Below are 13,236 nucleotides of genomic sequence, written 5' to 3'. Positions count from 1 at the left end.
ACTGCATTTATGGGTTTTTAAACAAAATCTCTATGTGTGATCAATCAGTTTGTGGAATAACAAATATGGGAACTGCACAATTTGTCAGAACAGGGAATGGATTTAGTATACAAGAGTTTATTTCCATCAAAGTAACTCATGGGCAGCACAAGAATTCTGAAGGTGGGGTGATAATGTGGATCAGTGGAAGTTTGTAAGAAAATCATGAATACCAAAACTATAAGAAAAAAAATCCAAAAGACAAATAAAAATTTGTAGCAGTATTGAAAGATAAGTAAGCAATTCTTAGAATCCCAGGGCCTTGCTAGACCTACCTGATAATCCGGTGGGAAGTAGGGGTGCCGCTGCGCTACAGCTAGCGTGGGCCGTCGCCCTTTTCTACACATAACACACAACAGGGTAAGGGAAAGCCCCGTTGCGTCCTCCATTTTTTTTTTTTTGGACTTAAAGGGCCATGTGCGCAGGAGCGCACCAACGGAAAAGTAAGTCTGTTTTTAAAAAAATAAAGGGTTCCCTGCTCCCCCTGCCCCTGATTTCCCCCCCACAATGTCTGATGCCCCCCTGCCCATTCGCCCGTCCTCCCCCCACTCGCCATGTCCGCCCCCGCTCGCTCGGCCATCCCCGCTCGCCATGCTCACCCCCTGCCCGCTTGCCTGTCCTCGCTCTCCATGCCCACCCCTTGCCCACTCGCCCATCCCCGCTCGCCATGCCCACCCCCTGCCTGCTCGCCCGTCCCCGCTCACCATGCCCACCCCCTGCCTGCTCCCCCGTCCCCGCTCGCCATACCCACCCCTTGCCCGCTCGCCCGTCCCTGCTCGCCATGCCCACCCCTTGCCCGCTCGCCCGTCCCTGCTCGCCATGCCCACCCCCTACCTGCTCACCCATCCCCGCTCGCCATGCCCTCCCGATCACCCACCTGCCATGTTTGATGCCCCCTCCGTGCTCCACAATTCAAGAAGGATGCAGACAAGCTGGAGCATGTTCAGAGGAAGGCAACCAGGATGATCAGGGGTCTAGAAACAAAGCCCTATGAAGAGAGACTGAAAGAACTGGGCATGTTTAGCCTGGAGAAGAGAAGATTGAGGGGAGACATGATAGCAGTCTTCAAATACTTAAAAGGTTGTCACACAGAGGAGGGCCAGGATCTCTTCTCAGTCCTCCCAGAGTGCAGGACACGGAATAACGGGCTCAAGTTAAAGGAAGCCAGATTCCGGCTGGACATCAGGAAAAACTTCCTGACTGTTAGAGCAGTGTGTCGGTGGAATCAGTTACCTAGGGAGGTTGTGGGCTCTCCCACACTAGAGGCATTCAAGAGGCAGCTGGACAAGCATCTGTCAGGAATGCTTTAGGGTGGATTCCTGCATTGAGCAGGGGGTTGGACTAGATGGCCTTCCAACTCTGCTATTCTATGATTCTATGATTCTATGATTGCTCTTAACAAGGACTTTAGCTATGCAAAGTTTGAAACAGATCTGTCCATCCATTGAGTTTTAGGATTTTTTTTTAAGTTTGAGGTTTTAAAATTATTATTTTTAAATGACATTTTTAAAGATAAAGGGCAGAAAGTTGGCACCATGATAACTCTTAAGGAGAGATTTAGCCATGCCAAGTTTGAATCAGATCTGTTCATCCTTTTTTTTTTAGGATTTTTTTAAAAGTTCAAAGTTTTAACATTATTGTGTTTTAAAACTGCTGGAGCCATATCCTTCAAACTAAGGTTGTCAAACCACTCTTTGGGGTGTTGCACATTGAGCAGTTTCAGCCCTTGGCATTAAGGGGATCTCCAGTCTTTAGGTAAGAAGTCTTGGGCAAGCAGGGCACCTTTCCTGTTGCAGATTTGGTGGGCAATCATGTACCTGGAGCTCAGCAGAGGCAAGGCATCCACAAATCAAAATGACATTGAATCTCTCACTTGTTCTTTATTTCAGTGATTTTAACATTAAGATGTTATGTAGAACAGATTTGTCTTAAATGTGTGCTGTAAAATCAGACATGTGACCAAGGCTATGTTTGAGTGGGCATGCCCACTTGGTGCTGGACACGCCCCCTTGGGGGCCGGCCATGTTGTCCTCCTTTTTGGTTTCCAAAATATGGTCACCCTATGCAAGACACTCCCATGATATGGCTGCAAGAAAGGCAAATGCTATTTTGGGCTGCATTAATAGACGTATAGCTTCCAAATCACGTGAGGTACTGGTTCCTCTCTATTCGGCCCTGGTTAGGCCTCATCTAGAGTATTGCGTCCAGTTCTGGGCTCCACAATTAAAAAAGGACACAGATAAGCTGGAGCGTGTTCAGAGGCGGGCAACCAGGATGATCAGGGGTCTGGAAACAAAGCCCTATGAAGAGAGACTGAAAGAACTGGGCATGTTTAGCCTGGAGAAGAGAAGATTGAGGGGAGACATGAGAGCACTCTTCAAGGACTTGAAAGGTTGTCACACAGAGGAGGGCCAGGATCTCTTCTCGATCCTCCCAGAGTGCAGGACACAGAATAACAGGCTCAAGTTAAAGGAAGCCAGATTCCAGCTGGACATCAGGAAAAACTTCCTGACTGTTAGAGCAGTACGACAATGGAATCAGTTGCCTGGTGAGGTTGTGGGCTCTCCCACACTAGAGGCCTTCAAGAGGCAGCTGGACAACCACCTGTCAGGGATGCTTTAGGGTGGATTCCTGCATTGAGCAGGGGGTTGTGTTGCCAAAATGGCAGAAAGAGGTTCGTTCCCCTGGAGGACTGTGCCAATTTATCCTTCAGAGTGGAATCAGACAGGCAGACCTTCGGCGGATGCAATTCAGCTTTATTTCTCGAGAAAGGCGAGACTCCAACAAGCTAGCGCCCTGCAGGGTCTGGCCCCGAACAATCTAAAGGTAATTCCTTATATTAGCATACAAACAATGGGGATGAGTCACAATCATGTGAGGTTACTTCAGAGTCACACGTTTAAACGCCACGTTGCTGTTCCTTGGCAGAGTTTGCACTCAGAACATAAAACTTTGCTCCCATCCTACTATCTTAGGCATGGATGTGTATTCAGGGTCTTGTGATTAGCTAATTCAAGCAGGCATTTTGCAATTTATTCAATAGTTGGACTCAATGGCCTTGTAGGCCCCTTCCAACTCTGCTATTCTATGATTCTTGGGGAAACGCACACTTTAAATGCGATTACACACTCAAGAAGGTGCGAGCTTTCCCTGAAGAATGGGGTCGTGATGGCATTTGGGGTTTAGAGCATTTTTTGAGCATTAACAAGCTCAGGCTTATCTTAGGCCCTTGCAAGGAGGAGTAAGAGCTTGTGGGGGGGGGGTTGAAGAGCACACCGGGGGCGCTGAAGGTTGCTGGCATGGGAGGCCCCCACAGAGGCATGTAGCTCCCACACAGAGATGTCCCCAGGAGACTGCGCATGGTGAACTTCACCACAGACCCGGACCGCCCGGAGAGGCCCTTTGGTGGGGTCTCTCTCCATTGGTGCTCCAAGGGGTCTCGACCACAGAAAGGGGAAGGCCCACCTTGTCATCTCACCCTGTGTGTCCGTATGTTTGTACTCGGCTCTGCCTTCCCTGGCCTTGTGCTCCTCTGTCAGGCACTGGATGTTCTCACATAAAACACGTGACCTTCCCTCCCTAAAGTCCTCATTGTCTCTGAAGCCCTTGAGGGTAAAGAACAACCATTGGCAAATGAATGGTTCAGCGAACAGGCTTACATGGATGCTTTGGAAAGACGGCTGGCGTCCTCCCAAGCAGGGGAGAAGTTATCTGTAAGGACTCTTTAGCGGGAACGTGGGTGAAAATCTGGATCCAGGATGTTGAGGGGTTGGATCCAGATTTACACGGGATCAACTGCCCTGATGGAAGTGAGCTTCCCCACCCCTTCACTCCCATGGGAGACCCCCCGGCCCACTGAAAATGCTACCCATAGAGACCCTGAATAAGATACTGAATCGGTTGAACTGTTAGGTGGGGAAAGAGGCTCCCCCGAAATCAGGTGAGGGGACCTTCAATGAGCGAAACCCTGTCTCTTCTGGAAGGCAGACACAACCTAGATATACTGCATGGAGGACTCTGGTCCCATTTTGCTCTGGGGAGCTCATCAGAGGGTCCCTTTCCAAATGCATTCATGAGACCCCCAACAGGATGAGCTCTTGAGTGTCTCCACGTACAAGGTTTTTGTAACTGTGTCTCTATGTGGGGGGGGGGCATGACGGGGGCCCTTTTGTACCTCTTTCCCCTTGAGAATCCCATAAACACAAATTGCTAAAGAGAAAGTATCTATTTTAAAGCTGTTTATTCAGGGGACAGAGATGGGATATGAAGGAGGCAGCACCCAAAGCACGGAGAGGATGGAGGAAGGAGGGGCACTTGGGGGCGTGGCGGTGGACAGAGGTGTGAAGAGCAGCAATGACTCCTGGATCAGAGAAGCTCCTGCAGTGGGGAAGAGAGAGCGCTTCGGCTGCTGGTGAATCAGGACCACTTCAGGCACTGCAACACAAAAGTGGGGGGGGGAGCACAGGATTGTGGCCCTGTCCCAAAAGGCCATCGAAAGCTACAAGAATCGCCCACACGCCAAGCTCCCCCACTGATCAGTCGACGCCAGGCCCAAGTTATTTTTTATTTATTTTCTTTATCGTTACATTTATATCCCGCCTTTTTCTCTCTCCAAGGAACCCAAGACGGCGTACATAATCCTCCTCCTCTCCATTTTTATTTTCACAACAACAACAGCAACCCTGTGAGGTAGGTTGGACTACCAAAGTCACCCAGTGGGCTTCCATGGCTGAGTGGGGACTAGAACCCAGATCTCCCGACTCCCAGTCCGATACTCTAGCCACTGCACTACATTGAATTATCATTCAGCACGGTCCCCTCAGAAAGCGGGGAGGCTCTTACAGCCCCCCAGTGTCTGCCTCTCCTTGTGCACACAAAGGGCCTGATCCCAGGCAACCTAAATCAATATGGGATGCCAGGTGTCCATCTCTCCATTACAATGAAGGGAGCTCTCCGTCCTCCGATGCCCAGTTTCCCAGCGATTGCAAAGTGCCCCCAGTTTGGATACCTGACTCACCTGAGAAGCTTGAAGCACACATCTGCAACACAAAGAAAGAGAGCATCATCAAACGGAGGGGGGGAGGATCATGGTTCCCTACCATCGCTTCTCCACCCCCACTCCTGTCCCACAATACTTTCTCTTTCTACCCAGAGAAGAAATAGAAAGTAAACAAGGACCACGTGACCCATTCAGGGGGCATTTTTATCATGCTACTTTTCCTGCACACAACAGGAAATGGCAGCACATTCCATTTTTTTAAAAAAAAGTTGATTAAAATGGGTCCATTTTGTGATGGAAAACAGGCAAAAAAAAACAGGAGGTGCATGGGAGGCAGACAACGCCGTCTAAAGGACACGCGAACATCCGTAAGTGGGCACTAGTGAGCGTGTGACAAAGCGCTCGCCTGATGACGCTCAGAGGTTCGTAAGCGTGGGAGCACATGGATGTGGCCACTTCAGGAACAAGGCAGGGCTGGGGACCTTGTTGGTAAAGCCTCTAGTGCTGCCTTGGCCGATGAAAGTGACGGGAACTGTAGTCCAACACATGAAGGCATCTGGCTAGGGGAAGTTGTCCTGGGCTGAACAAGTGTCTTTTTTGGACTGGCAGCATGGAAGATCCCCAGAAGGGGACCGTTGCTCTAAGCACGATACCGCGTCGGCTTTCAGTGTGTGTTTTCAATAGGATACTTTTCACACGGCCCACACTTCAGTGATAAAGCGGGTTCAATCCTGGGCATCTCTGTTTTAAGGACCAGTTCTTAGTAGGATGTGCTCCACTTCTCTTCGGTTCAGAGAAGCAGGAGCGAGGCGGCCTAATTCGCCTCTGGAAAAGGTGGAGGCGACTCAGGGGGGCTGCGGATCGAGGAGAAGAGGATCGCCTCAACCCGGAGCTTCACCTGCAGGTAAGTGGGGTGGGAGGGGGACTAATCTGGCACTGCTGGCGCCGCCACCCATGCGGCAGCGGCAGCACCAGGTAAGGAAGCAGGGAGGAGGGACGCTTACCTTCCTCCATCGTGGGCTTCAATTGAGGCCCCGGTTGAATTGAAGCCCGTGACGGAGGAAGGTAAGGGGGCGGGGTGGGTGGGTGGCTTATCTTGTGCTGCCGCCGCCGTCCATATAGTGACGGCAGCAAAACCGGATCTCGCTCCGCGGAGCGGAGCAGGAGACGGGCGGAGCGGCGCGAAGAGGATTGGGCCCGCTCCGGATTTTCCGGATCAGGCCACGAAGTGGATTGGGGGGCTGTGCACACCCCTAGTTCTTAGGAACTAAATAACATTTAAAACAAGTAAGAGAGACACTTTTATTGGCCATGCTAAAAAGGGGGACAGGAAAGCTCAGAGGTCAGACTCACCAGATTTGGGCAGTTTTACCATCAGGTCATCAGTCAGCCCCACTTTGTGGTAATGTGCCTTGAAACTCTCTATCAGTTCATCAGTCAGTTCTGGAGCTCTGGCTACATCCAGAAGAGAGGAGAATAAGGATCTGTTCAAATATACACTTAACATTTGAGGCTGTGGGGGTCATGACCCCCAGCCCTCAGACCTACTAGTGTATAGCAGAGGACTCTGATGAGGATGAGGCACAGGACAGCCAGTGCCCTGTCATCATCACCGGGTCAGCAGAACCACCATCTTCCCAGCCTCACAGATACCTCAGTCTACGAAATCAGGCAAAGACCCTTTAATCATTCAGTCATCTCTCCCAGGAGAGGCTTTGGTTGGCTTTAGTTCCCTGCTGAGACAACATTCTCCTATTGTCCTTGTAGGAAAGAGTTCCAGCTGGCAGGAACAACTTGGAGCTCTCCAAGACCCTTTGTCTTCTGCTTAAGAGGACAACTGCCTTGAGGATTCCTGACATGCCTCAATTTATCTACCTTGACCGGACTATAACACCTTGACCTGACCTTGCCTAATGTGATATGACTCTGCTCGTTAGACTAGACTTTTACCTACCTTGATATGACTCCATTAACTGCTACTGGTCCCCCCCCCCCCCAAGTTACCACCAAATGGGTCAACAGTTTGCAAACGTCCTGTTTTCCTGGACTGAACTGGAGTGGGGGTGAGGGGTGCAACTGTGACTGAGGCTAGAGACAGACAGGCATTCTTTCAAGGTGCTCATGACTGTCTGAAAGCAGGATTACCGTTTGCGATGTGGACGCTTAAGCCCACCTTCCCCACTGGCTAAACAGATTTGGAAGGGTTTTGTTGTGTTTCAAAAGCCAGCTTTACCAGAGGCAATGTATATTCAAAGTCTCCTATAAAGGCTAAAAAACCTTGGCCTGGTCTTCTTCTCATTCCTATGACCTCCACATTCTTCCATTGTCTCTCTTCTGGCCAATTCTAGTTTGCAAGGCCCTCGGGTGTGCTTTCAAACTTCCTAAAATGTCATGGACATGGATGCAGCTTAACACAGAACAAAAACTGAGCTGTCTCCAGCCTGAAGCTGTTGTCCCAGTCAGACTGGTTTATTCCCTCTCTACAGGGAAGAAGATTTGTCCTCTGGAGCAGATGGAGGACCAAGTTCTCTCCATTTGAGCGGAGGTGTCACCTCCCTGCCCCACCTGAAGCTGGTGGGGCAGGGAGGTGGGGAGGTCTCATGACCATTGGAAGTGGTACATAATAACACGGATTTTAAACTGGACTTAACAGCTCAGCCAGCTCCTGGGCGCAGGCAGAAAAGGGGCAAACGACCGAGGGAGGAGACCATCGCTTTGCGCAGGGAGCAAGAGAAAGGAGCGAGCCAGAGGAGGCGCAGGAGCTGCAATGGGGCAGCCACCTAGTGTCATTCCATGGATGCGATGCGGGGCCCTTCGCACACCCGTGCGCTGCTTGCAGGCCGAGCCACGCAGCCCCACAGGCACGGTGCCCCCATTTGCCAGGGAGAGGCATGCACCCGGGGGTCCCTCTCCCTGGTAATTCACTCCCGCTGCTTTGTCCTTCTCGCTCCTTCTAAAAGCAGGCACAGGTAGTGAACGCCAGCCAGACTGGGGCTACTGAGAAACAAGAGCGGGAGATTGGCAGGCTCAGGGGAACCCCAACATTTGCAGAGCTACCCATCCCCTTAGAAAATGAAACCTAAGGGGACCAAAGAAAAGTGGGGGGGGGGAGCTCCATTCAGGGCTGGCATCAAGGTTCAGCATGGCTGGGGGGGGTGCTTTGGGCTATGCAAAGTCGGAGGGTGTGCACAACCCTTGAGTCAAAAGGAACAGCCAGGGGGGATGCAGGTTTGCTAGCACCCCACAGCGGCCCCGAGGAACAAGACGGGGCAGCCAGGGAAGGTCCAGGCCTTGGGACACCTACTGTAGAGCTGGAATGTGGCACTGCTGGGCTCCCCTTCGACCTCCTTGAAGGTGTAGAGGAAGGCGTAGTGGTGGTAGTCCGTGGAAATCACCCGCATGTCTCTCTTGACTGCACAAGGAATCAGACCCAAACCCCAGTTAGCTCCAGCCCAGAGCCTCCACCACAAGCCCTGTGCCCATTTGGGTGCTGTGCCCCCCCCCCGCACACACACACACACACACCACACCCCTGCTCCCAGATCCTTCTGCACCCTATGGATGACTAAGTCCGACCGACTGGAACTGCTTGGAGGCAGCTGCCCAACCGTTTGCACTGCACCCTGGCACCCCCTCCAAGTAGGGCTGCCGCCCTATAGCATCTGCCCCCTTTATGGATAGGGGAGGAGAAGGGAATGAACCAAGTGCTACTAATGGGCAAAATGCTTTTCCAGCTGGGCTGCCAAGAAGAAGGTCTTGCTAGTCAGGGGCTCCTGAGATCAATGGTGAAAGGGTTTGTTTGTTTGTTTGTTTGTTTGTTTTCTCAGCTTATTTTATTTTATTTATTTATTTACTGCATTTTTGGTTGCCATGCAGGAGGCCATTTTCCCAGGAGTATTGCAGCTGGGGAGGGCGCCAGCTTGTTGAACACCCCCTTTCCACATGCTGCAATGACACACACACACCAAACCCCATATGCCAACTAAGCTTAGAATAAAACCTTCCACTGATACCATTGGAAAGACCGTGGGGGGGGGGGGCAGCAACACCCAGGCCGCCCATCTCATCCAGCACAGCTAAAAAAAAAGCGCAAATGTTCAGTGTTTTCGCACATGCATGCAACAGTGAGCGCACTTAGACCTGCAATAAGCGGTACCTTTAAGAGGCACCCCGCACATGCCTAGGATCCCTTTGCCCTTGGGTCTTTTTTTGTTTTTGTTTTGTAAACCTAATTCCTCACTGGGTCCTTTTTTAGAAAAAGCACAAGCAGCTACCTGTTTTAACTTTGGGGCCCGGCTGTGTATCCACATTTGTGAAGTGTCCAGGCTGATCTGTCTTCTTAAAGAACATCTCCACCTTCTGGCATTCGTCAGGGCTGTAAATAAACAAAAAGTATAGGGGAAAGAGGGAAGACCGATGTTGTGGATTTACAGGGGAGGGAGGGAGGGAGGGAGGGAGGGAGGGAGGCTCCACGGGAGGTACTGAGTACAGGATCGCCACACCTGATCCACTCACATTCTACAGGAGATCCACCTGATGTCAATATCCAGTTGTAGTCCCCAATTTTTTTCCAGTGGGCTACTCTGGAATGTCCACTTTTCTCCTGGCAGGGCAGAGTAGCTGTTCCACCTCTAGCGGCACGCGCCATTAGGGTGGAGAACGTCAGGTCCCCAGGCCAAATCCGGCCATTGTCCAGTTCCAAATCAGCCCTCCAGGGTTCCCCAGAAGGCCACGCCCATTTTCCTGGCCCTTCCCCATTTCCCCTGGTCAATTATCATGGGGTGGCATCCTGGCCAGGGAACAGGTTTCTTTCCCCCACATCCTTTGGTCTTTGACCCCATCTCATTTCACATGACCACCATGATGATGTCATACACCATGTAGCCAATCAGATTTGGCTACATGTCAATATCACAAAGCCAAATCAGAGTGAGGGCAATGTTTCCTGCCCTTGCTCAAAACAGAAGAACTTTTTGACTGTTTTTGCAGCCACCCCCAATTTTCATGGAAACAGCGAGGGAGAGTGTCTCAAGGGGGGATTCACACACACACACACACACACACACACACAATGTCCCCACCTCCATCTCAGCCAAGCCCTGTAATATCAGGGGCTCCCAAGACCAGCAAAAGGATGAACATGGACACTTACAAGGGGTAGCCGGTCAATACTGTCATGTCGCCATTTGGATGGGCTTCAACTTTTGCAGCAGATGTCTTCATCACGTCCCTCATGCTCTGGAATATGGGGCAATTTGACACCCCTGCCATAATGTGCCACATCCCTGTAAACTGGGGGGGGGGCAGAGAGAGAGACCGTTTCCGTGAGGCTAAAAGGTGCAGCTGCCTTTTCAGTTCCCACAGGCATCTGTGTTTGCACCAGCCGTGCCCTAGTGAACGGAGATGGGCAAACAGACATTTTTTCAGCTCCTCGAAATGCCCCTTTCCCCACCTCCAGGCTCCTTCTTACTCCCAAATGCAAGCATGAGGCTTTTCTTCCAAACAGGAAAAATGCAGTTTCCCAATAATGCACTCTTCCTCCCCCTGCACCCCCATCCTTGATTCAAGCCTGAAAACACGGCTTCTTGGGGAAATGCACATATTAATTGCAATCTCACGGAGAGTCCCACTGGGTTAGAGACCCAGAGGCCCTCTGCTCAAGCACCCTGCTTCCAACAGGGGGAAGCTAGATGCCCCCCAGAAACCGACGTGCTGGAAAGGAAAGTGGTAGACCAGTAGGGTGACCAACTGTCAGGATTTCCCCGGATTTGTCCTGGTTTTTGTTCTTTCCATGGTGTCAGGGGGGATTTTCGATAATTTTCAATAATGTCCTGGAATGACACGCCTTCCCCTTTAAGGCTGCCATTAGCATGGCAGGAGGGAATGACATGCTTTCTTGAGGCACATCATTCCCCCACCCCGAGCTCCAATTGAGGTCTTAAAGGGGAAAGTGGGTCATTCGTGGACATTATAGAAAAGGCCCCAATTGGAGTGGATGGTGGTGGTGCAGAATGAAATCCTTTCCCCTCCTCCACTCCAATCGGGTTCTTTAAGGTGGCGGGGGAATAACGTACTTTCTGCAGGACTCAGAAAGCTGCTTCCCCCCAAACACAGTAGGTGTCCTCTTTTTTGGTTTCCCAAATATGGTCACCCTATAGACCAGTGGTGCCCAACTGGTGCCCTCCCAATGTGTTTGACTCCCAGCCCTCCCTGGGGATAATGGGAGATGTGGTCTAAACCCCTTGGAAGGCACCAAGGTGGAGACAGCTGTGGGAAGCCTTTGCCCAGTTCTGCAATCAAAGATATGGCTTTGATTTCCATAAAACGGGGGGGGGGGGAGAACGCCATCTTCCCCTGTTAGCCTCCCCCAGGAAGTACCTTCTCAAGATCAAAATCCGGCTGTACGTCGACATCAGCCTGAACGCAGAACGCACAGAGCAGGACCATCAGAAGATGGTGCGGTCTGGCTTCCATGTTTGCGGCTCTCCCCTTTTGCACCTCACGTACCGATAGAGACCCAGCTGGACAGAGGAAGATCCCGGGTGCTCGGAGGCACCTAGCTTTATATCTCTCCTCTTGGGTGTCAGAAGGGGGCAGAGCTGCCAAAAATCCGCCCCACCCCACCACTTATGCAACTCTTTGGATCGGCTAACTGGATCCGAGGAATCATGTAACCCGGGAGTAAGCGATAATTGCTAGGCTCCGGCTGGGTAACGGACAACTGGCACAACCCAACAAGAAGAGAACCGGCAGGTTGGGGTGGGGATGAAGGGCTGATGAAATATTTGCCGTGATCTAAGATGTCACACCTGCCCCCTGTGCCTTGTACCCAAGGGCCTGTGAGGGGGCGGTTCCAGCGGAGACCTCGGATGCTTCCAGATGGGCTGCCTCTACCATAGCAGTTCCTCCCAATGTTATTGGACTGCAACTCCCAACATCTCTGACCATTGTTCCTGGGGCTCATGGGAATGGCAATCCAGCAACTTCTGGGGGGCTGCAAGTCGCCCACCCTTTGTCCCAGCGCTAGACAGACAAAGGCCTCCTTGTGCAGCACTTCTGCCTTTTCTTCCTCAACAGGCGCGCTTCCCCCTCCCCAATGCGAAGTGAAAACACGAAAGAAGTGAAGAGGAAACGTTCGTACAGTACATTCATCATCCAAGGCGCCTCCTCCAAAGGCCTTCTCGGTGGTAGCCCCCAACTGTGGAACGATCTCCCCGGCAAGGCCTGCCTGGCAACAACATCATTATCTTTTCAGCACCTTCATTTACTTCCAGGCATTTGGCAACAACAGGTCATGGGATGGACAGATTTACTTATTGCATTTCTATAGCCCTCAGTATTGGTCAGTTCACAACAATTTAAACCTTAAAATACAACATGACACAATAGCTTAAAACTACAGTATAAAATAAAAGTAAAAACGTTTGGGTGGGTGTGTTTGCTCTGTTTATACGTCTGTTGTTAAACTGCTTTTATATTATGTGTGTTTAAGGTTTTTAATCTTTGTAAACTGCCCAGAGAGTTTTGGCGATGTAATGTAATGAATGAAATGTAACGAATGAAATGAAACAAAACCAGAAGAATTGGGGGTGGGGGTGGGTGGATGGGCTTTTCATAGAATCATACAATAGCAGAGTTGGAAGGGGCCTACAAGGCCATCGAGTCCAACCCCCTGCTCAATGCAGGAATCCACCCTAAAGCATTTCTTTTCTTTTTTTGCTCCATTCATTTGCACGGACTGAAATGGAGCTATGATCGCCAAAGTTTTGGAGGGAGGGGTCCCCTTGCAAGATTCCCCAATTGGCTGGAACCCCCCACATTCCAGGGCCCTGGAGCGCTGGTTGGGTTGGGCCAGTCCTTGCCGGAGCAGGGATTGGCGATTTGGCCAGGGCACCCCAGCGTTGTGTTTCTGTGGTGAGGAAGGCTTGTGATGCTGCACCCCATCGCTGTACAATGGCGGAAGGGAGGCGTCGGAGTCGAATTGGGAACTGCGCCAGGCTGTGTACCCTCAGGCCAGGGGGCGGAACCCTCCACCCTCCTCACGGCAATCAAGACAGGGGAAGTATTTGCAAGCTGATCCGGCTCTTATCTAAATCCTCTCTTAATCCAAACCCCAGCAAGGGCAAACAAGGCCTCCCTTCGGAACTGGCCGAGCCGCCGGGGGCAGAATCTCAGGGCCGTGGGCCCGCAACCCCCAC

The 13,236-nt window shown here is 51.3% G+C and overlaps 1 protein-coding gene across 2 annotated transcripts; it reads right to left on the bottom strand.

Annotated features, from left to right (window-relative positions):
* Window positions 1–4,415: 4,415 nt before the first annotated feature.
* Window positions 4,416–12,345, bottom strand: LCNL1 (lipocalin like 1). 2 transcript variants are annotated; one of them, XM_063144811.1, is made up of 7 exons: window positions 12,180–12,345; window positions 10,191–10,330; window positions 9,313–9,413; window positions 8,343–8,450; window positions 6,392–6,493; window positions 5,057–5,078; window positions 4,416–4,473 (listed from the first exon to the last, which is right to left on the bottom strand). In XM_063144811.1, exons 2-7 carry the CDS (start codon window positions 10,319–10,321, stop codon window positions 4,467–4,469), a joined length of 471 nt encoding a protein of 156 aa, XP_063000881.1. In that variant the 5' UTR covers window positions 10,322–10,330; window positions 12,180–12,345; the 3' UTR covers window positions 4,416–4,466. The 2 variants fall into 2 exon arrangements, with proteins under 2 accessions (XP_063000881.1, XP_063000880.1); XM_063144810.1 differs by lacking the exon at window positions 12,180–12,345 and adding an exon at window positions 11,417–11,754.
* Window positions 12,346–13,236: the final 891 nt, after the last annotated feature.

This window comes from Elgaria multicarinata, chromosome 19 (assembly GCF_023053635.1).
Source record: "Elgaria multicarinata webbii isolate HBS135686 ecotype San Diego chromosome 19, rElgMul1.1.pri, whole genome shotgun sequence".
Lineage (NCBI taxonomy): Eukaryota > Metazoa > Chordata > Lepidosauria > Squamata > Anguidae > Elgaria > Elgaria multicarinata.
The sequence above is the reverse complement of the archived record's forward strand: the minus strand, read 5'-3'. Positions and strand labels throughout refer to the sequence as shown.